General features: G+C 40.7%; 1 protein-coding gene across 8 annotated transcripts; it reads left to right on the top strand.

Moving 5' to 3' along the window:
- Nucleotides 1–987: 987 nt before the first annotated feature.
- On the top strand, nucleotides 988–20930 carry LOC112262397 (sodium/potassium/calcium exchanger 2-like). 8 transcript variants are annotated; one of them, XM_042329725.1, is made up of 11 exons: nucleotides 988–1129; nucleotides 2632–3750; nucleotides 5005–5067; nucleotides 13788–13820; nucleotides 15465–15573; nucleotides 15825–15917; nucleotides 16660–16730; nucleotides 17132–17266; nucleotides 17385–17474; nucleotides 17751–17917; nucleotides 18176–20930. In XM_042329725.1, the coding sequence occupies exons 2-11, from the start codon at nucleotides 2809–2811 to the stop codon at nucleotides 18423–18425; spliced, it is 1953 nt and encodes a 650-aa protein (XP_042185659.1). In that variant the 5' UTR covers nucleotides 988–1129; nucleotides 2632–2808; the 3' UTR covers nucleotides 18426–20930. The 8 variants fall into 8 exon arrangements, with proteins under 8 accessions (XP_042185659.1, XP_042185658.1, XP_042185657.1 ...); XM_042329724.1 differs by having other exon boundaries at nucleotides 16657–16730; XM_042329723.1 differs by having other exon boundaries at nucleotides 15465–15588.
- Nucleotides 20931–23643: the final 2713 nt, after the last annotated feature.

The raw sequence follows: 23643 nt of genomic DNA, 5'->3' as shown, positions 1-23643 counted from the left end.
GGGCCATGTATCGTGAGATTTTTAGTGAAAACCTCCTTCCAAGGGCATTGAAGATGAAACGTGGCTGGGTCTTTCAGCATGACAATGATCCCAAACACACCGCCCGGGCAACGAAGTAGTGGCTTCGTAAGAAACATTTCAAGGTCCTGGAGTGGCCTAGCCAGTCTCCAGATCTCAACCCCATAGAAAATCTTTGGAGGGAGTTGAAAGTCCGTGTTGCCCAGCAACAGCCCCAAAACATCACTGCTCTAGAGGAGATCTGCATGGAGGAATGGGCCAAAATACCGGCAACAGTGTGTGAAAACCTTGTGAAGACTTACAGAAAACATTTGACCTCTGTCATTGCCAACAAGGGGTATATAACAAAGTATTGAGATAAACTTGTGTTATTGACCAAATATTTATTTTCCACCATAATTTGCAAATAAATTCATTAAAAATCCTACAATGTGATTTTCTGGATTTTTTTCCCTCATTTTGTCTGTCATAGTTGAAGTGTACCTATGATGAAAATTACAGGCCTCTCTCCTTTTTAAGTGGGAGAACTTGCACAATTGGTGGCCGACTAAATACTTTTTTGCCCCACTGTACATGTAATTTAATATGTGTATCAACCTACTGGTAGAGCTCTTTTGGTTAGTACACTACACAAACTGTCTTATGTAACCATTCCACACGTAACATGTCACACTAATTTGAGAGTCATAGATTCACGTTGACTATGTTGCGGCTAGTCTCTGAGGCCAGGCTACAATACGACGGCCTGGTAGGATAAGGCCTATCAATAGGGTTGGGTTCTGGTCTTTCAAGCAACATGATCTCACGTTTTCCCCTCAAGTCAAATAAAGACAGAAGAAGACCTTAGGTAAGGTTGATTCCTGTCACGTGGCTGGTAGGCAGGTACACAAGGTAGAGGGGGAGGAGTCACCTCACCATAGGATTGACTGTTAGTTTCTGTAATCTCCACCCCTTCGGTGCTAAGGAAATTTTAGAGCAGATTTACATGAGCTATTCAGTCTACAGTCGGAGCCTAAAGGAACTTGTCACTCAGGATTGGCTTTACTGGCAAATTCTTCGCCACCTACCTTATTTTCTTCTGTACAGCTTCCAACAGGAGACTGCAAGTGTGGTAAATTAGTACTTCTATTTAAATTGCTGCACACTGTTTTGTGTTTTGTGTTTGATATTGCATTGGTTTGGATGGTGGTTTGGCAAGGTGGACTAGGTGATTAGTTGATTGGCTCTGGTCTGTGTTCTTGCAACTATGCAAGAGAACAGGGCTCATTGTTGATCTAATGATATATTTTCTATTTACAATGTTTTACATTCCTTTTGAGTCTTAGCGTTGGAGGAAATTGCCAGTAAAGAAATGTGAACTGTAATCTTGGAGGTTTTAAATTAGCCTAATTGGTTTATCAATTCTAAGCATCTATCACCTATCACCTCACCTGACACACGGCTTCTGCTTATAGATGTCTGCTCTGTCATAACCACACGAATAGACGCACGTTTTAAAGATGTTGGACAGGTTTTCGAGATACCTTTGCAGGGTTTTGATAATCATAATAGCCTAGGCTAAGCTTGGTTGATGCAGGTACATGGAGAAATCAAATTATAATCAAGTCAACTGAATGTATAGTATTCGGGCAAAGTATTCATCTTTCAAAATCAATCTCGAAAACATATCTATTATGTTTAATTAAGCAATGATATGGATTTATGTGAGATTGCCATTCAGCGATAGAGCTGCTGAGATTTGATTTTCAACAGGACTGGACAGGACTTTGAAAGTCAGCGGTTTTACAAGTACTAGAGGTAGCGGGGTAGGATTCATCTATAAGTTAACACAGCTGTATTTCATTTATGGTTATGCCAATGTACAAACACACCAACTAGAGGATATACATTAGATTAGACAGAAAATAGTGATCTATCGCAGTTTTTTTCAAGCCCTGGTCTGTGAGCGGCTTGAGAAAAGTTTTATTTAAGCAGCCCTCAAAGAAAGAAGGCCTATAGCTTATTGGTTCCTGGTAGGCGTACAGTAAATGTTGATACACAGGGCTTGTACACTGAGTGTACAAAACATTAAGAGCACCTACCCAATATTGCATTGCACCCCCATACCCCTTTGGCCCTCAGAACAGACTAAATTAGTCGGGGCATGGACTCTACAAGGTGTCGAAAGCATCCCACAGGGATGCTGGCCAATGTTGACTCCAATGCTTCCCACAAGTTGTTTCAAGTTGGCTGGATGTCCTTTGGGTTGTGGACCACTCTTGATACACAAGAAACTGTTGAGCATTGCAGTTGTTGACACCGACTACCATACCTCTCAATTGTCTCAAGGCTTAAAAATCCTTCTTTAACCTGTCTCCACGCCTTCATCTACACTGATTGAAGTGGATTTAACAAGTTACATCAACAAGGGATCACAGATTTCACCTGGTCAGTCATGGAAACAGCAGCTGCTCAAAATGTTTGGTACACTCAGTGTATATAAATCTCGGCCTATAACTTAGTGAACTAAGCTTCACATTGGGCCTATTGATTGGGCCTATTGATATTTCTACAGATGTGATGTGATGATTGACCTTGTAATAATCCTCTCGCTTCCCCATTTGTGTTTTCCAGACACTAATATGAGGAAACCTTTACATGCCCCAGACCCTGGAGAACATCAGGAGCCAGTCGGTTGTTGTGTTTAGAGGACTATGCTCTCCTCGACACCGTAAGGCAAGCGCTCGTGCTAAACCAGCCAGATCAGCCTCACAGCCAGCCTGAGCCTCAGCCTCCACCTATGCAACAGCGATGGAATTGATGCTCCCAGGTGCTGACATGGGGCCCCAGAAGGACTCCTTCCCCCTGAGCAGAAGGCATCACTACCTCCACGTCCGGAGAAAATTGAGGCCCATAAGGATTCTAGCTTTCGTCCTCAGCATTGTGACTCTCAGCACAGTCTTCTCATTGGGTGCCTTCCAGTGGACTACTTCTTCTACTGGGCTCGCTGGAAATGGAGGTGATCTACTTTCCTCCTCCCCCGCTGCTATGTCCGGGGGAGACCTACTGCAGTCGGCCCCCCGCAGAACACTGCTCACCACCAAGCACCAGGGAGGCCACAACGTCTCTATGATGGAGGACATGCCCGTGGCCATGAAGTCTTCCATGGATGAGATGAACCAGGGGGACTACCCCACGGATCTCTTCAACCTGGAGGAGAGAAGGCAGGGGGCTGTAGGTCTGCACATGTTTGGGATGTTGTACATGTTCATCGCCTTAGCCATTGTGTGCGACGAGTTCTTTGTCCCGGCCCTAACTGTGATCACAGAGAAACTTCAAATCTCGGACGACGTTGCCGGGGCAACCTTCATGGCGGCCGGGGGTTCTGCCCCGGAGCTTTTCACTTCCGTCATCGGGGTGTTCATCTCCCACAGCAACGTGGGCATAGGAACCATTGTGGGTTCGGCCGTGTTCAACATCCTGTTTGTCATCGGGATGTGCGCATTGTTCTCCAAGGAGGTTCTCCAGCTGACCTGGTGGCCCCTCTTTAGAGACGTCTCCTTCTACATCATTGGTCTGTTGATGCTCATCCTGTTTTTTTTGGATAACCAGATCTTTCTGTGGGAAAGTATCGCCTTGCTGATGTGCTACTTGAGTTATGTGACATTTATGAAGTTCAACGCAAATGTAGAGACCTTCATAAAGAGTAAATTGGGCCAGAATCAAGTGGATGAGGTGGAGGCCGCTCCTAAGGTGAGTTTTGCCGCCACCTTTTCCTCCCCAGATGTATCCTTAACTCACGTTCCTTTTGCTTTTGGCAGGAGGCTGCATGCGTGCAGCGTAAGGAAAGGGTATTTAAAAGTCGTCCTGAGGGCCAGGTAAACGGACAGACGCCAAACCTCTGCCTGCCCAGGGATTAACATGGGGTTTAGCTGCATGTCACCTGTGCATGGCCTCACAGAGATGTCCCTCCCTATTCGTGCTGACTAAGTCAAACCACCAAGCAGGTCGCTCCATGGAGTCTTCCATCCACTCCCATATTAAATAACAGGCCTCTGAGCCCTTTGCAAAGCTGGCTCACCATACATACAGCCCTCGCAGTAGTCAGTCAACCAACTTTACGCAAATCTAGTTTTCCCTTAAACGTTTTAAACATACACAACAACACATTTACACAGCCAATTTTTAGGAAATGTATATGCCATTTAAGTAATAAATATGTAGACTTTTTAATCTTCTTGATGATGGATACTGTAATTACACACCATTTATGAACTTTGTCATTAACTTCGACCTATAGGAAATCAGTTACACATTAACTGGTTTACTGAATTCAGTGGTCTGTGGTTATCTGAGGGAGTCTTAAACATTGGAACCAACCAGCTGTCGAGTTATACCAGGAATTGTCAATATCTGTAAGGGGCTGCAAATGGGGGAGGGTGGTTGCTCTGACGAGGTCTCAATGTTTGGAGATTCCAATTCCTATTATCAACATGGCCCCAGAGGGTAGCTTTGTGTGGCCACATTTCTTCAAAGGATCGACACGTTTGAGGTGGATAGGCCCGACAATGTGCACTGCACAGTGTGTCCCCTTGAACCGACTTCACAACAGCTGTATTCAATCAACATCTCTTCATGACCAGAGTTGAGATAAAGACAGTAGGCTAAAGTAGCTTGAGCACTCGCCGTTTTCTTAAAACTCCCACGTGTACTTTATTATCAAGATCGGCTAGCTAGTATTTTTCCAGAAATGCTGGTCCTAATGTAAGAAAACAACAGATTTGAGGATTGAGACTTTAAGGAGGCTGTACATACATTTCCGTGGGATAAAACATTTAGGGTCCGACCCCAAAAGCCACAGCGAATAAATTGATGTGCGTAGATATAGATCGAATACATTTTTTTTTAAATACAAAAATAAACTGCATCATTATCATTCAAAACTCTACTGTTGTGACATATCTCCTACATGTGTCCGACCTGCTGTGTTCTTGTCTTTGTCTTCAGTTGGAGTCTGATTCATTGCTCTCAGATGTTATATACTCAGAGTCACACTCTTACGGAGCCCAGGTGAACCCTAGCTGGATGTTGGCTGTGATTGTTAGGGCTTTACCTGTAGCTTTTTTTTTTAACCTGTATTGCATCCCAATTCAGGTCTTCAGGGGTTTATACTTTAATACTACTGTTCAATTTGGACTAGATTATAGGCCTGTATTTGGCATTTAGAAGACAATAATATCCATATGTACAAATTATTATCATCGTCACACCACATTGAGACACTAGATATTGCAAAGAAATATCTAGCAATGAGGTTTGATATAATGATTCCAGCAAGCAGTACTTTAAAAATACCTAGTTAAATTCATTAATGGTAACTAAGTTACGAGCCATTTTTTTCTCCTAAAAATACGGACCAATGTTGTAGTGACAGCAACATTTAGTGGGTGGCAGCAAACCTTGCTCTTACATCTTTACATAACGTGCAAGTATCTGATCAGTGGTTATTTGATGTGTGGTATGTTCAGTTTACACCTCGGATCTTAACGTTGAGATGCAAGTGCCATTATTCAACCCGACTTGAAGAGGTGGTTACTATTTCTATCATCAAGGGGATATAAAAACTCTTGTTTGTATTCCGTCCTTCGGGGAAAACTGCCCTGTTCACAGGAAGTCTCTCATCCTTGTACTGGTCTGACTCCTCAGGGATTTCTTTTAACCAGCCAGCACATGATGTACGACTTGCTTGCCCTCATATGTCTGTAGTTCTTAAGTAATCCCTCTGCAAATCCTCCAATCCATTTACCACAGCTAATTTTAGCCAGGTGCTACTGCTGGTGTGGAGATCAAAACTCACTCAACACTAGGAAAAGTAAAAAAAAAAAAAATGTTAACCAATTGTGTTTATTGTTTTGTCATTCAGAGTAAAGTCTGTGCTTTTAACCCAAACCATATATATGTAGAGAGATATGTATAAATATGTAAGACGTTGGAAGTCAGGAAGAACTCACCCTACTTGATTATTCTAAGACTCCAATCCTTCTTAAACCCTTAACTGATTACCATTTGTGACGACAGCAAATATAAAGCAACAGACTCCTGGGCCCCGTTTCCCAAAAGCATCTCAAGACTAAGTTCATTGTTAGAACCCTCGAAGGAGCTTCGTTAAAGCTCCGAGCTGTTTTCCAAAACCATCGTTAGTAAAGTTGCACTTGAAAACGTTTGTTATTTACCAACTGCCTCCAGACCACTCGTACAACAGCCAATTGTGTCGTTAGATGCTTAATTGCCCTTCTGCGTTACTTTATAGTTATTTTATACACAGAAGATCTCCACTAAACATAGCATCAAGATGTTGGCGCCTATCTGAATCTTCTGCAACCAGCAGGTAACTTCACAGATCACATATAACTTCTGTGACCAGCCGGTAACTTCACAGATCACAGATAACTTCTGTGACCAGCCGGTAACTTCACAGATCACAGATAACTTCTGTGACCAGCCGGTAACTTCACAGATCACAGATAACTTCTGTGACCAGCCGGTAACTTCACAGATAACTTCTGTGACCAGCCGGTAACTTCACAGATAACTTCTGTGACCAGCCGGTAACTTCACAGATAACTTCTGTGACCAGCCGGTAACTTCACAGATAACTTCTGTGACCAGCCGGTAACTTCACAGATAACTTCTGTGACCAGCCGGTAACTTCACAGATCACAGATAACTTCTGTGACCAGCCGGTAACTTCACAGATAACTTCTGTGACCAGCCGATAACGAAGCTACAAATTGGCCAATGTTTTTGCAATTGTTACAAACAAGCAAGAGATACAAATATTCTTAAATGAAAAACAAGATGACTGCATTAAAATATAAGTACAGTATAGACCGATATATTTAAACCATACTGAAATCAATTTCATGTTCAATCAGATTTTTTTTTTTTGTCGCTAATTCTAGGCTACTGTATGTAATTGCCTCAATATATTTAATGTTGTGTCACATGTGCGCAATACCTCATTTGTGATATAGTGTATTATTATAGGGTTAGCATTCAAATAATGTGCCCCAATATTTGCAGCCATAAGTGATATATATTGTGGAATAATTCTACTGTTAAAGTAAGACTTGGAAGGCAAAAGCTGATCCGACAGCGGTGCTGCATTTCGTTCGATCCTATCAGTATCGATACATGAACCAACAACACTGAACATTTTGTGAAACGCATATGATATTCAGCTGCTATAGGCAAGATGCACCGTTAAAACACTCCTAAGCTTAATGCTGCATTCTATCTACGTGGAAAGCGGGTATTTACCACATATGACGGGATATTCTATTAAATGCCCCTCCAACTCGTAATTAGTAGTGGGAAACTTGTCTATCATCGCTGAGTGCCAACTCATGCTACATGCTGACCTTTGACGTCCCCTACCAAGGAAATAACAGCATTTTCAATAACAGCATTTTCGGCAGTTAAATGTAACAACTTTTTTTTTTTTTTTAAACAATCTATTAACATGGTTTTGGAACACTATAATTTGTTTATAAGCATGATATCTGTAGTTATAGTTTATGGTTGACACAGCTTGTTGGCCATTAGCCAACCAACGTTTCTTGACAAAGTTCAAAGCTCGTGAATGCATGATGCATCCAACTGCATTTATGACTTCACAACTTGAAATGACGTCCTTCCCACTTGGTTATGAACGCAGCATTAGTTCCATCGCTATCGGGAATCGGGGCCTGGGCATGATGTGACCAACCTGCTGCAGCTGACTGACTAAAGCTGACTAACTAAAAACACAGAAGCCTACAGTGACTCAAAGAATGAACAATGAACAGTAGAGGATATTTTCCACATTAGGTTTCTCTACATCCTCTATATATTCACACTGAACAAAAATGTAAACGCAATATGTAAAGTTGGTCTCATGTTTCATGAGCTGAAATAAAATATCCCCAAAATGTTCCATATGCACAAAAAGCTTATTTCTCAAAAATGTTGTGCACATCCCTGTTAGTGAGCATTTCTCTTTTGCCAAGCTAATCCATTCACCTGACAGGTAGGGCATATCAAGAAGCTGATTAATAAACAGCATGATCATTACACAGGTGCACCTTGTGCTCTGGACAATAAAAGACCAGTACAATGTGTAGCTTTTTCACACAATGTCTTGAGGGAGCGTGTAATTGGCATGCTGACTGCCGGAATGTTCGAGCAGAGCTGTTGCCGGAAAACGTAATGTTAATTTCTCTACCAAAAACTGCATCCAATGTTGTTCTAAAGAATTTGGCAGTACGTCCAACTGGCATCACAACCGGAGACTACATGTATGGTGTTGTGTGGGCGAACGGTTTGCTGATGTCAATGTTGTGAACAAAGTGGAGTTATGGTTATGGGCAGGAATAAACTATGGACAATGAATACAATTGCATTTTATCGATGGCAATTGAATGCACAGAGATACCGTGACGAGATCCTAAGGTCCATTGTCGTGCCATTCATCTGCGGCCATCAACACGTGTCAGCATGATAATGCACAGCCCCATGTCGCAAGGATCTATAAGCTAAAAATGGCCTAGTTCTTCCATGGCCTGCATACTCACCAGACATGTCACCCATTGAGCATGTTTTGGATGCTCTGGATCGACGTGTATGACAGCGTGTTTCAAAGTTCACGCCAATATCCAGCAACTTCACACAGCCATTGAAGAGAAGTGGGACAACATTCTACAGACCACAATCAAACAGGGGCGGCAGGTAGCCTAGTGGTTAGAGCATTGGGCCAGTAACCAAAAGGTTGCTAGATCAAATTCTTGAGCTGACAAGATAAAAATGTGTCATTCTGCCCCTGAACAAGGCAGTTAACCCACTGTTCCTAGGCCGTCATTGTAAATAAGAATTTGTTCTTAACTGACTTGCCTAGTTAAATAAAAACAGCCTGATCAACTCCATGTGAAGGAGATGTGTTACACTGCATGAGGTAAATGGTGATCACACCCCGTACTGACTGGTTTTCTGATCCACACCCCTACTTATTTTAAAAGGTATCGGTGACCAACAGATGCATATCTGTATTCCTAGTCATGTGAAATCCATAGATTAGGGCCTAATGAATTTATTTCAATTGACTGATTTCCTTATATGAACTGTAAAATTGTTGAAATTGTGGCATGTTCCGTTTTATATTTTTGTTCAGTATAATACACTAGCGTATAGTACTAGTGAATGAAGCAACGTATTGGGAATGCATTCTAAATAGTATGCTAGTATGGACATTGGAACTCATGTGTAAGAGCTATTGACTAGCATGGTCTGACTGCACTAGGGAGTGTTTGCCTGCAATTTGTTGTTGTTGCAAGAGACAAGAAGACTGCATGCTTATTTTGCAGGGCAAAATTCTCACTGATGTTTTAGATAGAAAGCAACCACCAGTGTTCACGTATTTCCATCAACATTTTTCCTTTCAATCACGCCTCTCAATGACATGTAAATGATTGTGGACCATTTTTGTAAATGTCCATGCTTCCATAATCATTAGTACAGGGCCCTCCAAACCCTGTTCCTGGAGAGCTACCGTCCTGTAGACTTTCACTTGAACCCTAATCAAGCGCACCTGATTCTAATAATTACCTGGTTGATAAGCTGAATCAGGTTAGTTACAACTGGGGTTGGAACGAAAACCTACAGCTTTCCAGGAGAAGGGTTGGAGAGCCCTGCTTTATTGTAATGTTTCCCTTAATTGCGAGGGTTCACTTCCTGCGCTAAACCCCAGGGCCACAACTGACCAATCAGCTACACTGTGTTTCATTGTTTCAGAAATAGGGTTATGCTCCAGTCTTTATTATTAATTGTAACTAAAAGTGTACTTGTATTGTTATTGAGTTAACTTCTTTCCCATGAAGAAAGGGTACCGGTAACACACTTAACATTGTATTCTATATCCAATATCTTCTATATCCAATGGACACCGGGGTCCTTAAGGGTTGTAACACCACCCAAGTAACAACCATTATTCAACCCAATACAGAATAAGTGTAATAAAAGTGTGAGGTTCGAATCAAACGTCACAACATCGTGACATGTGAAGGTTGTTATGAGAGTTAACATGAAGGGGTTGAAATTACTGTTCTAAATACGGTTATCTCTGTGGATTAGTCCTCTCTAAGTCTCGGAGCTTGGCGGGTCAGGTGGACACAATTGACTTCTGCCTTGCAAGGATACTTGCAGAAACTCCCGGCTTCGCAGAAAGCCCTGGCTGGCTGGCTGTCAGCTATATGGCATTTACGGCTACAGTATACTGTGAATAATTGTTATTTCGAAAAGCGTCACGTGTTCCTTATAAAGATCTTAAAGATAATTTTGTTTGGCAGTTTGAATTAATTACACTTTAATTAACCGCATTACATAACAAGGCAGTTAACCCACTGTTCCCCGGGTGCCGAAGACGTGGATGTCGATTAAGGCAGCCGCCCGCACCTCTCTGACTCAGAGATGTGGAAGACACATTTCAGTCGAATGCGTTCAGTTGTACAACTGACTTAGGTATCCCCCTTTCCCTTTCCTTCCCTAACATGCACTTTCCAATGGTGCAGTTACCTTCTGCAGTGCAAGTTTGATTGAATTCCAGGCATAGCTATTTCCTGTTATTGAGGCACTGAAAGAAGTAAAACAAATATGCCTTTGATATATATGTTGATTTTCTCGTCCAGATATTTGTTTTAGTACAGTGTGTGTATGTATGCATGTCCAGTTTGTGTGTTTGCTTGTATGTTTATGTATGGAGAGTATGAAAACCCTGCAAATTCCCTCTCCAAGCCATTCCCCAGCATTTTTGGTAAATATTGTTTTAGCTATGAGGACATGTCTAGTGTTTGATTGCGCTTCTACAGCAAAAACACTTTGTGGAAAATAGTACTTAAAGTAACTTTTAAAAAAGTATTTCCATCGTTATTGTAGAGGTTTAAAGGGAGTTAGGGTGCCCAAGCTACTTGATATAAAAACAATGGCAGTGAATGTTAAGATCCCTATTAATCAATTAACTTTAATTAACTTCAATTACCCTGTTTGTGGATCAAATGGATCACCCATTAGTGCATTGTTTACTCAATCCCAGATTCTGTACCTAGAGACATCTATGCCTCTATCATTTTGGCAAGAGTTAATAACTATCAATTTGATGATGTTCTATTATAATGATAGGAATCACAGTTCATCCTGTGCTCCTGTGTTCTTTTTGGTACTTGTTTTTATATGTAGAGTCATACATAATTCACCTCAAAATGAATTTCTTGATAGGCCTACAGAATTTGTCAAATCATTATTTGACCTTTAATAAATCCCTTTCCTGCAGTCAAATTACCAAATCGCCCTCCAGTGGCCTCGTTGGAATGTTAAAATGTTTCATAATTTCATAATTAATCAACATTAAAAAAATAAAAAATAAATTCAACACAGAAAATCCAGTGTTTTTATGTCAAATGGTTTTGTTATATTTAAGTCTTCTGTGATGCCTATAAAGTGTAATGTTGGGATGCAAACCCAAAACGGAATACATTTCAACTCTATATCTGACATGGGACAGGTGTCTTCTTTTTTAAGTCCATAACCATGTGTGTGAGTTGTATACATTTGTTTCAAAGTAGATTTGTTTAAGACTACCAAGAAACACATTGTGACCCTAATTTAGCCCACTGCAGTAAAGGGTTCATGCTATAAGCTATAGCCAGTATAAGGCCAATTACTTTTCAGTTGAACAAAGATGGATTTGTAAAGTATTATTGCTACATTTGTATCGTGTCGACCCCATTTGTTTCTACCCCATTTGTGGCTATGCCAAAAACCTATAGTATTCTCCAAACCCACTCCCTTCCTGACCTAGGTGGGAGTTCTGTTAAGATTCTATTTCTACACGGTCCGTGTTTATGTCCTGTCGACGTCAAATCCCAAAATCAAACGCATTCATCGCGTACACAGTTCACAGCAGGTATAAAAGGTGCAGTGAAATGCTTGTGTGCTAGGGACGATAATGGCGTCCATTTCAGACCACATTACACACAGCAGACCAACTGTTAAGCAAACTGGTCAGTGTGGTGAGAACGGGACAGGTTGAAAATGTGACCGTGTGGCGGTGTTTTGGCGGTGGTTTCAGAGGGGATAAAAGGTACCATGTCTGTACATTTGACATTTTAGTCATTTAGCAGGCGCCCTTATCCAGAGCGACTTACAGGGGCAACAAGTTAATTGCCTTGCTCAAGGGCACACCGGCAGATTTTTCACCTAGTCGGCTTGGCGATCCGAACCAGGGGCCTTTCGGTTACTGGCCCAATGTTCTTAAACTGCTAGACTAAATGCCTCCCACAGTAAGCCAGGCCACGATGCAAACCTCCAGCAGTTCTCCATCTTGCCAATCCATCCATTCCTAACCCTAAGCTCCGGCAGCAGATGCTCTGCAGGTTATTAGGCTCAATGCCTAATAAATAACCTGTATGACCCGTTAGGGCCATGTGAGCATTAGGCAACAGCCAACCGCCGGGAATCAAACACAGCACAGGGCCTTAGCCTGCCTTACTGGAAAGGCCTAAGTTTGGGTGCTCACATGGCTAACGCTCATCCGCTAACACTTTGAGAGACAGCTACTAGTGGCTCTGGATGGATCCTCCTAACCCCAATGAAATCCTTAACTAGGCGACATGACTCGGTCTACATTGATACAAACTGGTTGTGTAATTGTTATCCCATTTTCTGGTAGGCAAATAGCAGGGCTGTTCAGGGTTTTCAACTCTGCTAATTGAAGAAATAGTTGAAATTCTGTATTTCTTTTATTGGTAATCACAGTCTAGAATTGTTTTATTGAATCATACAATAGCTAACTACAGTATGGCTAACGCTTGGCCTATGTCTGCTTAGTCAAATTGCTCCTGTAACTCAATACTTTTAGTTCCTATATTCAAGATCTTCCTTCTTCCATTTTTAAAGGAAATAAATATTATGATTGTCATGTATTCCCATTCGCTTGTTTTGTGGTGTGAAGATACACAGTTAGCTATAGTATAACACTGTGTCTGACCACAGCAAGTTGCTGAGGTGTTGCATAGTTTTGTCGTCTTTGCGCAGGGTTTCAGTGAAGTTATTCACTCATTTCATATCATTGATTTACAGTGCCTTCATAAAGTATTCAAACCCCTTGACTTTTCCCCACATTTTGTTGTGTTACAGCCTGAATTTAAAATGGATTACATTTAAAAAGAAAATTATGTCACTGGCCTACATGCAACACCACATGATGGCAATGTTTTTCACATTTTTTTTCTCCAAATGAATTAAAAAGGGAGACCTACTGCTTGCTTTGGTATCATACTGTACCTTACATTCCAAACAAAAAAAGCAGTATGCTTTCTCAATTTAATTTCTCTCTCAAACGGTTGTGTAAGACGGGATTCTGTCTCCACAACTGTAATGTATATGTCCTCTGAAGAACTGTTGGCTTTAGATTAGAGGAGCTGCATCTGTAGGTTTTACAAGCTTTATGTCTTCCCAGCTGCCAAGTATTCCCAGCTGCATTACAACCTGTACATTCTCTATGGGTCATTTTGAAACCGGCTTACCTAATTGACCGTTTGATATCCTGATAATTTATCATGACGGCTGCTTCTATTTCATTCATTAGGCCACACCGTCTTGTCAATAACTAGCATTTCCTGGCAGATTATGTTTTCTGTTTAAGAGCGATTTCGTGTGACTTCATACATGCACGTCTTTCTCTTTACCTCTTCCCTTTGAAGGCAACCACGGGTGACGACGAAAACAAGTTGACGGTACGTTTATGTTCTGTCGTGGCATCTTCATCTGCATTTATATGTGTCATGTTGACAATACTGAATATCCAGTGTTCTTATTCAGCACACAAAGCACGTTGTCATAGACAGCAATGTTGCATGAATACAATGAAATGTAATGGTCCACAAATGTGGACCATTTGTGGACCACTCTAAATACCCATGTATTCAGAGTGTTGGCCCAAAACCGTTTCTGCATTATGACACAGTTACACAACACTTCAACATTCAACATGGCAGCCATGTTGGCTCCCCACTAACAAATGATTTACTTGGGGAATATTTCCCCCCAAAATATTATAAAACTGAATGTCTAGGAGCATTATGATGCATTTACATGACACAGCAACATTCTATAACAGCCATGTTAGCTCCCCATTAACATTACATGGGCAATATTTAAACAATGCTATGTAAGTGAAAGCCCAGTATTAGAACAAAAGTTGACCTAACTCTAAATATATGAACTCTCTAAATATATGAACTCTCTAAATATATGAACTCTAAATATATGCCGCTGGTTTGCACTACAAGGCACTGCATTATTGACACTCACGCACTTGACACGTCGCACTGTGTATTCACTGTGCATACCACTTTGTTCAACTGTCTCATTGTTACACCACTGTGTATTCACTGTGCATACCACTTTGTTCAACTGTCTCATTGTTACACCACTGTGTATTCACTGTGCATACCACTTTGTTCAACTGTCTCATTGTTACACCACTGTGTATTCACTGTGCATACCACTTTGTTCAACTGTCTCATTGTTACACCACTGTGTATTCACTGTGCATACCACGTTGTTCAACTGTCTCATTGTTACACCACTGTGTATTCACTGTGCATACCACTTTGTTCAACTGCCTCATTGTTACACCACCGTGTACCAAAGACACATATGCATTGTGAGCTCACGGTTGGGGTCAATCCAGGAAAGTAAAATCGAAACTCAATTCATACATTGAATTTCACTTCACTTGACTGAATTGAAAACCAAATTGACTCCACCCCTGCAGTTTTAGATTAGAGCTATGTTATGAAGCTGTAGATTAAAGCTTTGTATAGAAGCTATAGAATATCTAGTATTGAAGCTATAGATGATCTAGTATTGAAGCTATAGATTAGAGCTATGTATTAAAGCAATAGATGATCTAGTATTGAAGCTATAGATTAGAGCGATGCATTAAAGCAATAGATGATCTAGTATTGAAGCTATAGATTAGAGCGATGCATTAAAGCAATAGATGATCTAGTATTGAAGCTATAGATTAGAGCGATGCATTAAAGCTATAGATGATCTAGTATTGAAGCTATAGATTAGAGCGATGCATTAAAGCTATAGATGATCTAGTATTGAAGCTATAGATTAGAGCGATGCATTAAAGCTATAGATGATCTAGTATTGAAGCTATAGATTAGAGCGATGCATTAAAGCTATAGATGATCTAGTATTGAAGCTATAGATTAGAGCGATGCATTAAAGCTATAGATGATCTAGTATTGAAGCTATAGATTAGAGCGATGCATTAAAGCTACAGATGATCTAGTATTGAATCTATAGACTATCATCTGGTATAGAGACGTTAAAGCAGCCTATGCCCTTGGTCTCTACTGCAGGCCAAGCCCCGTCTCCAGAGAGGAGGCTCATCAGCCTCCCTCCACAACACCCTGATGAGGAATAGCATTTTCCAGCTCATGATCCACACCCTGGACCCTCTCAGTGAGGGTGAGGGACTGGGGGGTAAAACAACGGGTTTTTTTTGTCACACCTTCCATATAGACACACTTCCAATATTTCTATTTGATATATTTGTTTCAATATGTTTCTGTATTAGACATGTTTTCATAATTTCTCATTAATGGAAACAAAGTCAAATATTTGTAATGTTTTACGTTTCCATTAGTGGGGAATCCGTAGCTAGGTTTCATATCGTTAGGGTTTATCACTGACTCTATGCAGCAACGATTGCGTTTCAGGGCGATTCAAAGAGAAGGCCTCCATTCTCCACAAGATGGCCAAACAGAAATGTCAAGATGGCGGGGATGGGGAAAAACCCAACGGTGTCGCAGGTGAGCTTTACATTTCAAATGTACGTAAATGTTAAATGTGTTCAAATACTTTATACGTGTTATATACTATATTAAAAACTGGGTGGTTCCAGCCCTGAATGTTGATTGCCTGAAAGCCATGGTATAAGAGACCGTATACCATGGGTATGACAAAACATATATTTTTACTGTTCTAACTACATTTGTAACCAGTTTATAATATCAATAAGGCACATCTGGGGTTTGTGGTATATGGTCAATATACCATGGCTAAGGGCTGTGTCCAGGCACTCCGTGTTGCGTCGTGCTTAAGAACAGCCCTTAGCTGTGGTATATTGGCCATATACCACATTCCCTCAGGCCTTATTGCTTAAATATACTGTATATACATAATATATATTATATTACATCCTCCAGTGACTCTCACCGTCTCTCCTTCAAGTCTAACTCCTGGCCTCTCTCTCTGTCTCTCTCTGTCTCTCTCTCTCTCTCTCTCTCTCTCTGTCTGTCTGTCTCTCTCTCTCTCTCTCTGTCTGTCTGTGTCTCTCTCTCTCTCTGTCTGTCTGTCTGTCTGTCTGTCTGTCTGTCTGTCTGTCTGTCTGTCTGTCTGTCTGTCTGTCTGTCTGTCTGTCTGTCTGTCTGTCTGTCTGTCTGTCTGTCTGTCTGTCTGTCTGTCTGTCTGTCTGTCTGTCTGTCTGTCTGTCTGTCTGTCTGTCTGTCTGTCTGTCTGTCTGTCTGTCTGTCTGTCTGTCTGTCTAAGCAGACAAAAACATCCCGAACAGTTCCAACGTCACAGTGGAAGTCACTTCGCCTGCAAACGGCGACGTAGGACCGGTAGGCTTTGTCTACCAAATACCTCCAAAATCAGTGACATGATGTTTAAGAGAGTAACTGACACACACACATGTTTAAGAGAGTAACTGACACACACACATGTTTAAGAGAGTAACTGACACACACACATGTTTAAGAGAGTAACTGACACACACACATGTTTAAGAGAGTAACTGACACAAATGTTTAAGAGAGTAACTGACCAAAATCAGTTTAAGACATGATGTTTAAGAGAGTAACTGACACACACACATGTTTAAGAGAGTAACTGACACACACACATGTTTAAGAGAGTAACTGACACACACACATGTTTAAGAGAGTAACTGACACACACACATGTTTAAGAGAGTAACTGACACACCACATGTTTAAGAGAGTAACCCCCCTCTGTTTGGTAGGCGGAGGAGGAGGAAGATGAGGATGCTCCTCTGAGTTTGGAGTGGCCGGAGACGAACCGCAAACGAATAACGTATCTCCTTATCCTCCCCATCGTCTTCCCCCTGTGGCTCTCTCTGCCGGATGTCAGGAGAGAGGCAAGTGGAGCTGCTCCTCAGACTACATTAACATTTGGGGTGTAGCTACGGTTGGTTGATTGATTTGTGAAAGTCTATGACGCTTTAAAAAAGGACAACCTTTCTTTCTTTTTTGCAGACTTCCACAAAATTCTTCCCCATAACTTTCATTGGTTCCATCTGTTGGATTGCTGCCTTCTCCTACCTCATGGTGTGGTGGGCTCATCAGGTAAGCCCCTCCCTGACACATGTCACTTTCATTCTGAGCCAATCAAAGCATAGGGTGTGGTGTCAATCATTACCTCACCTCACCTATGGCCTTTTGATTATGGTGGAAGCGTATCAGTCTGTGTGTGACCACGACACATAATCAAGAGCCAACCAATCCAAACAAGATCCAGTCAATCGATTGAGTTCCCGCCGTGCCTATCGCCAGACGTCATAACGCCAGATCTGATACTTTGTCTTTGTTTGAACAATGTAGTTAACCCATTTTTACTCTCAGGTTGGAGAGACCTTCTGGATTACAGAGGAGATCATGGGATTGACCATATTAGCAGCTGGTACATCAATCCCTGATCTAATCACCAGTGTCATTGTAGCCCGGAAAGGCCTTGGTGACATGGCTGTGTCCAGCTCTGTGGGCTCCAACATATTTGACATTACCGTGGGGTAAGTCGGTCCAAAAGCACATTTAAAATGCTGTTTGCATGAATGAGTCATTTTTAAAAATGTTTTCTCAGGCAAGCTCTATCGCTGCACATTTGCAGTGTGAGAGTAGTTTTGCCCAGATCTATACTCTTTTTTGCATGGCAAAAAATGTCAACCTAGAAGTCAAGGCTCAACTGCAACTATGATTTCACTATACCACCATATAGTCCACTCTAGACAGTACATGTGATTCCTCTGTTTCTCCGGCTACCCTTGCAGCCTGCCGTTCCCTTGGCTCATCTACGGCCTGGTCAATGACTTCAAGGCGGTGCAGGTGAGCAGCAACGGCCTGTTCTGCGCCATCGTGCTCCTCTTCCTCATGTTGCTCTTCGTCATCATCTCCATCGCCTCCTGCAAGTGGAAGATGAGCAAGGTGCTGGGAGGCCTCATGTTTTTACTCTACATCTTCTTCCTGGTAACCAGCGTCATGCTGGAAGACAAGATCATCATGTGTCCCATCTCCATCTGAAGGCCCCTCTTCAACCCCAACCTCCTGGAAACACAAACACACCTTCTCTCTCAAACACACACATACAGTACACACAATCATTTGATCCTCCCGTTGTCAATGGGGGCTTCCATTGGGAGGAGCAGTAGAAAACTAGATTGACTTGATTGATTGATTCCAAATGCCCGAGCACAACCTGCAAATGATAATTTGTGAACTTTGAGCAGGGCAGACGGACCTGTCGATGAGGGATTGATTCACGATGCTACTGCCCAATGGGATGGGTTTCTCTCCACGTCACATGACCACATCCGAGAGCTTCCATTGGTTTAAATCTGTCGTTGACTGACAAACAGGCAATTGTAATCACGCCCATGTCGGAGAGTAGGGGACCACGTCTGGTTACTCCAATCCAGAGGACTATGTGATATGATTAGAGAATAGATTTGAATATGTCAGGTATCATCTGTCCATCCATTAAAAACTTTGATGGCTGTATGAAGTGGAGCTCTGGAAAAGGTCCTGCAGGTCCTAACCAGAAAGTGGAACCTGGCAGAGAAATGGAAGAGAGGTTCAACAGATGCAAGAAATATCGAGGCATGAGGAACATGGTTGGATCCACCAACAGGTAGATTAAAGAGCAGCACCTCAGCTTTCACAGAGTTTACCGAACTCCAGTAAATCGCGATCAATTTGCACAGGTCCTTGCTATAAGAGTGTCTGAGGATTGCGTGGATCAAGCGGAAGTGTTTTTCTTGATTTTTGTAAATTAGTTTTCAGTTGTATTTATATTACAATTGCTTAATTTGCAAAACCCAAAAGGTTTTTGTTCTCAAATCAAAATCTGGAATTTGTACAGTTCTGATTGGGCTTATAACTGTTACATGTTTGTATGGACTTGCAAAGTTTGGAAAGGTAAAAGTGTAAATGAAGAGAAAATGGTAGTAATATGACGAGGGTGGTTTTGTTTGGGACAATTTTGTGAAGTAAATATAATGTAGTATTTCTAATGTATCTTCTGTTTCTTAAACCCAACCCATATTTTCAAACTTGTTTGACATATAATATTAAGGTGAATCCAGTTGAGCAAATCTATTGTACCTAATGCTACAACAATTTTATGGTTGAAAATGTAACAATACCATTTTTATTCCGGTAAAAGTTATATACACTGTGCTCCACTTATTCTGTACGCAAATCAGCTGAGGAACATGACAAGTGTAAATAGTTAAAATGGTCGACAGGTGTGATGTAGGGACACACTTTTTCAACCCCTTTTAATCAAATGTATTTATAAAGCCCCTTTAACATCAGCAGATGTGACAAAGTCCTATACAGAAATCAAGACTAAAACCCCAAACAATGCAGAGGTAGAAGCAGACGTGAAGTGAAAATATATATAAAGGGGTTGTGAACTCTGTACAAATGATCAGTTTTCCATGTTTGATACAGTTTGTATGCTTCAGAATCATATAGGGATATAAATATCTATTTTTTATACGTTATTTGTTTGCTTGTTTTCTCTGTCTAATAGAGCAAACAGTAACATATATATCTGAATAACATCCTGTTTTTTTTTCTCACTTGTGATCAACTGAACAGAATAAGGGGTTTAAGATTTTATATTGACCAAAAGCAAAATAGCATGTGAATGATATTCTCAGAATAATCGATAGTTCTACACTGTAAAAAAAAAAATCTATATGTTTCTTCTCCACTATAAGATCGATCATAAAAAATGTCAAACTATTTAGTTGCTTCAGAATTGTTACCTTACCGTTGCTGTATGGGGCTTGCCCTTTGACTGGCAAACCCTATCCCTATCACAGGATTCTCCAACCATGTTCCTGGCGCGCAACAAAAAAAAAATATATATATATATATACTATATTGACAACTAAAATAATGGATTATCTTTGTTAAAAGATTTTCCATGTATTACTGTAACCCCTTTCACTTTTTGTTAATTTCTCTAAGCCAATTTCATCATTGTCAATTTGTTTTCTCTCGCGAATGCAATGTTTATGCATACCAACAGTTAGTCAACTGTAATGTAAACTCAAAAACATGATAATTCCATCTTCTGTTTAGACCAATATCGCTTCCACTGCTTTAGGGTTTAATGTTATTGATATGTATAGAACATGTTTAAAATACAGATAACGTTCATGACTTTAGACATCCACGTTGCATTAATAAAGAAACACTTTCATATAGTGGGTTATTTCTTGATCTTTTTTTCAATGGATCTTATGCGTGTGTAACATTTAATGCATGGATGAGTAAGGAAGGAAAGACGGTCAATATACAGAACTATATGGACAGCGTGGAAGTCTATCATAATAACACAGAACAAAGAATGAATGGCAATGCTTTTATATTTCTGTTACATACCATATATTTAAGTATGAATCGTGTATTTGAATCATAATCATGTGTACTTGAATCATGTAAAATATTGTTTAAAAAAAATCATATCAGTCATTCTGTATAAAATGTCATATATGATAATAAATGAAACTTTGTTTGAAATGTAGGTGTACATTGCTTGGTTTCAGAATCAAATCACCCAAAACGAACCTATCAAAATGATCCAATAAATGTTGTCCTCTACCATATAATATATAATACAGAAATATTAATTATAGGGTGCAATGGTGCACACATTATTGATTTGGTTACCCAAGAATACAAATTTGATATGCACAAGTACATAAGCCATGTGGCGCCACCTAATGGTTAAGAAGAAACACTGCAACCAGGGCCATATTCAGATGGAAATGATTGAAATAGAAATGTCATGAATAGAGCTGTTAGGATTCCTTTTTCTACTTGTCAGAGGCATCTTCGTTCTTCATAAAAATGTTATATCTGAACGTTCCACAATGTTTATCCCTGCTGAACGCCCTCTGATTGTTGGTGGTAGTGGTGGTATTTGTAACATAATTTCGAAAGGGTTTTCTAATGATCAAATAACTTTTTAAAATGATAAACTTGGATTAGCTAACACAACGTGCCATTAGAACACAGGAGTGATGGTTGCTGATAATGGGCCTCTCTTCGCCTATGTAGATCCGGAATATCTACACAGTCAGAGCAGACGAATTCAATAGACATGTATCATGGAATAACCTCTTACCTCGTCCATCCCAGAAGCGGCGAAGAAGATTCCAACCCCCTTTGCATATTTCTGGAGCTCTCTATATTGTTCATGACTGAACTCTAGATGGCGCTTGTGGGCACCTATTTCTTTCCCCAGGAATGTTTGGAGGTGTAGGGACGCTCCAGAGCACGCTTGTTGAACTTGTACTCAAGTTCACTCTTCTGAAATTTGGCGCAGTCTGCCCCACAGTCCTGTGAATTGATGCCAACATGAGTAATAGCATCAAACACACACACACACACACACACACACACACACACACACACACACACACACACACACACACACACACACACACACACACACACACACACACACACACACACACACACACACACACACACACACACACACACACACACACACACACTATTTCCGTTTATACAAATCGATGCACAGCAGCAGTACAATATCAGGATCACAGCATAAAATACCTCCCCCTCAGTCCTGCCATTTCTACATGAGCTTTTGATTTGAGGTTATTAAAGGAAGATTTACATGGGAGGGATGCAGGATGAATAAGTTGCTCCACACTCATACATGTATATGTGTGCCTTTCTATCCAATGTCACCCACATTAAGGGGCAGTTTCCCTGACAGAGTCCAAAAATCATTGAGCATGCTTTCAGTCCAAAACTAGGCTTAATTTGTCCAGGCAAAATATAAGAATGTCTCTTCACGTAGCTTCCATTACCTTGGCCATCTTGAATATTTTCTTTGGGATTTCAATATCTCCCTGATGGTTCTGTCCAATTTCTGCAATAATAAAACAGGGGTTAGAACCCCGAATCATCATGCCAGGACCAAGTTCGAATTTCAGAGGCATTTTCAAAATAAAGTGATACATTTAGTTGGTAAATAACTAAAAGCCTGTGGCAAATAAAGCAAACTATTTTTTTAAGGATGAGATTGTCAGAGGCAATCTTGCACGGTGGAAAAAGGAAGAGATTGCTTATCACCTGCCCTTTTATCCAGTTCCTTCAAGTCGGCCCATCCAATGATATGCCAATATCCTCATCAGTCAAACCGAAAGAGACAGGTGGGACTTTGTTTTGGTAGAGTCGTACCGGTCTGTTTCTGTTTACTTTATGGAACTGTCAGTTGGCAAGAGCACAAGAAATCTAGTACCAGGCAAAAAAAAGGTGTGCCTTCAGAAAGTATTCACACCCCTTGACTTTCAAAAAAAAATATTGTGTTAAACCCTGAAAAAATGTGGCAATCAAAAGTGTGCAACTTTGAGCATGTGTCCATTAGGCCTATGGATATATATTTTTTCAGCATGAATTAGATTGAGCAATAAAAGCTCCACTTTTATTCCGTAGGCTGGGATCCGCACTAAGCAGTTTTTACAAGAGCGCATTTTTCACTGGCTGTCCACTGGTTTCAAAAACAATGATTGATAAGCAGCTTAAACTTCTAGAATTCAACCGTTATTGGGTTCAAATGCACATTTAGATTTGTGAACAGCCACAATCTGTAAACGCAAATTGCTAAATGAGAGAGCAGCAGTGTGATTCACATCAATGCGCTGTGTAGATATCAATAATAAGTGATCTCCGTATCGCCGTAGACTACGCCACTACTGTCATCTTTACCTCCAAGCGTTTATTCAAATTGGATAATCTTTGGATGCCGACAGCAGTCGCACCATTGGAAGACATAGGTTGGATTGTAGCCTACAAAAACCTATTCCTGCTCTTTTCCCGTGATCCATCAAACACATTTGGTGTGTCATCATTAGTGGTCTCTGATTTTTGGTCAGACTCGCTCAGGTGGAACAAATTTAAATATTTTTTTCCGGAAACAACCTTTCTGAATTTAAAACTAATCCTCGAAGTAATCATCTAGATTTTCAGAAGTATCGGTAATCTGATTACAATAATTTTGCTGGTTATGTACAGTTCCAGTTTTTAGTAATTCCTTCCACGTAATCCGTTACTCCCCAACCCTGTAAAATAGTAAAATAATTTAAAACCCTTGAATGAGTAGGCGTGTTCAAACTTTTGACTGGTACTGTATATCAAGCAAGTATTTTTATATTCCACAGAGTATTATCATATTAACTGTTCTGTACAG

Source organism: Oncorhynchus tshawytscha, linkage group LG11 (assembly GCF_018296145.1).
Source record: "Oncorhynchus tshawytscha isolate Ot180627B linkage group LG11, Otsh_v2.0, whole genome shotgun sequence".
In the NCBI taxonomy this organism is placed as follows: Eukaryota; Metazoa; Chordata; class Actinopteri; order Salmoniformes; family Salmonidae; genus Oncorhynchus; species Oncorhynchus tshawytscha.
This window is presented reverse-complemented; position numbering and strand designations above follow the sequence as displayed.

Bases quoted from the DNA above. Each gene is read 5' to 3' on its own strand.
- LOC112262397 (XM_042329722.1), top strand. From the start codon at position 2,809: ATGGAATTGATGCTCCCAGGTGCTGACATGGGGCCCCAGAAGGACTCC. The intron at 5,068-13,787 runs GTGAACCCTAGC...TTCCCTTTGAAG, and splicing joins CACACTCTTACGGAGCCCAG to GCAACCACGGGTGACGACGA. The intron at 17,918-18,175 runs GTAAGTCGGTCC...CTACCCTTGCAG, and splicing joins ATATTTGACATTACCGTGGG to CCTGCCGTTCCCTTGGCTCA.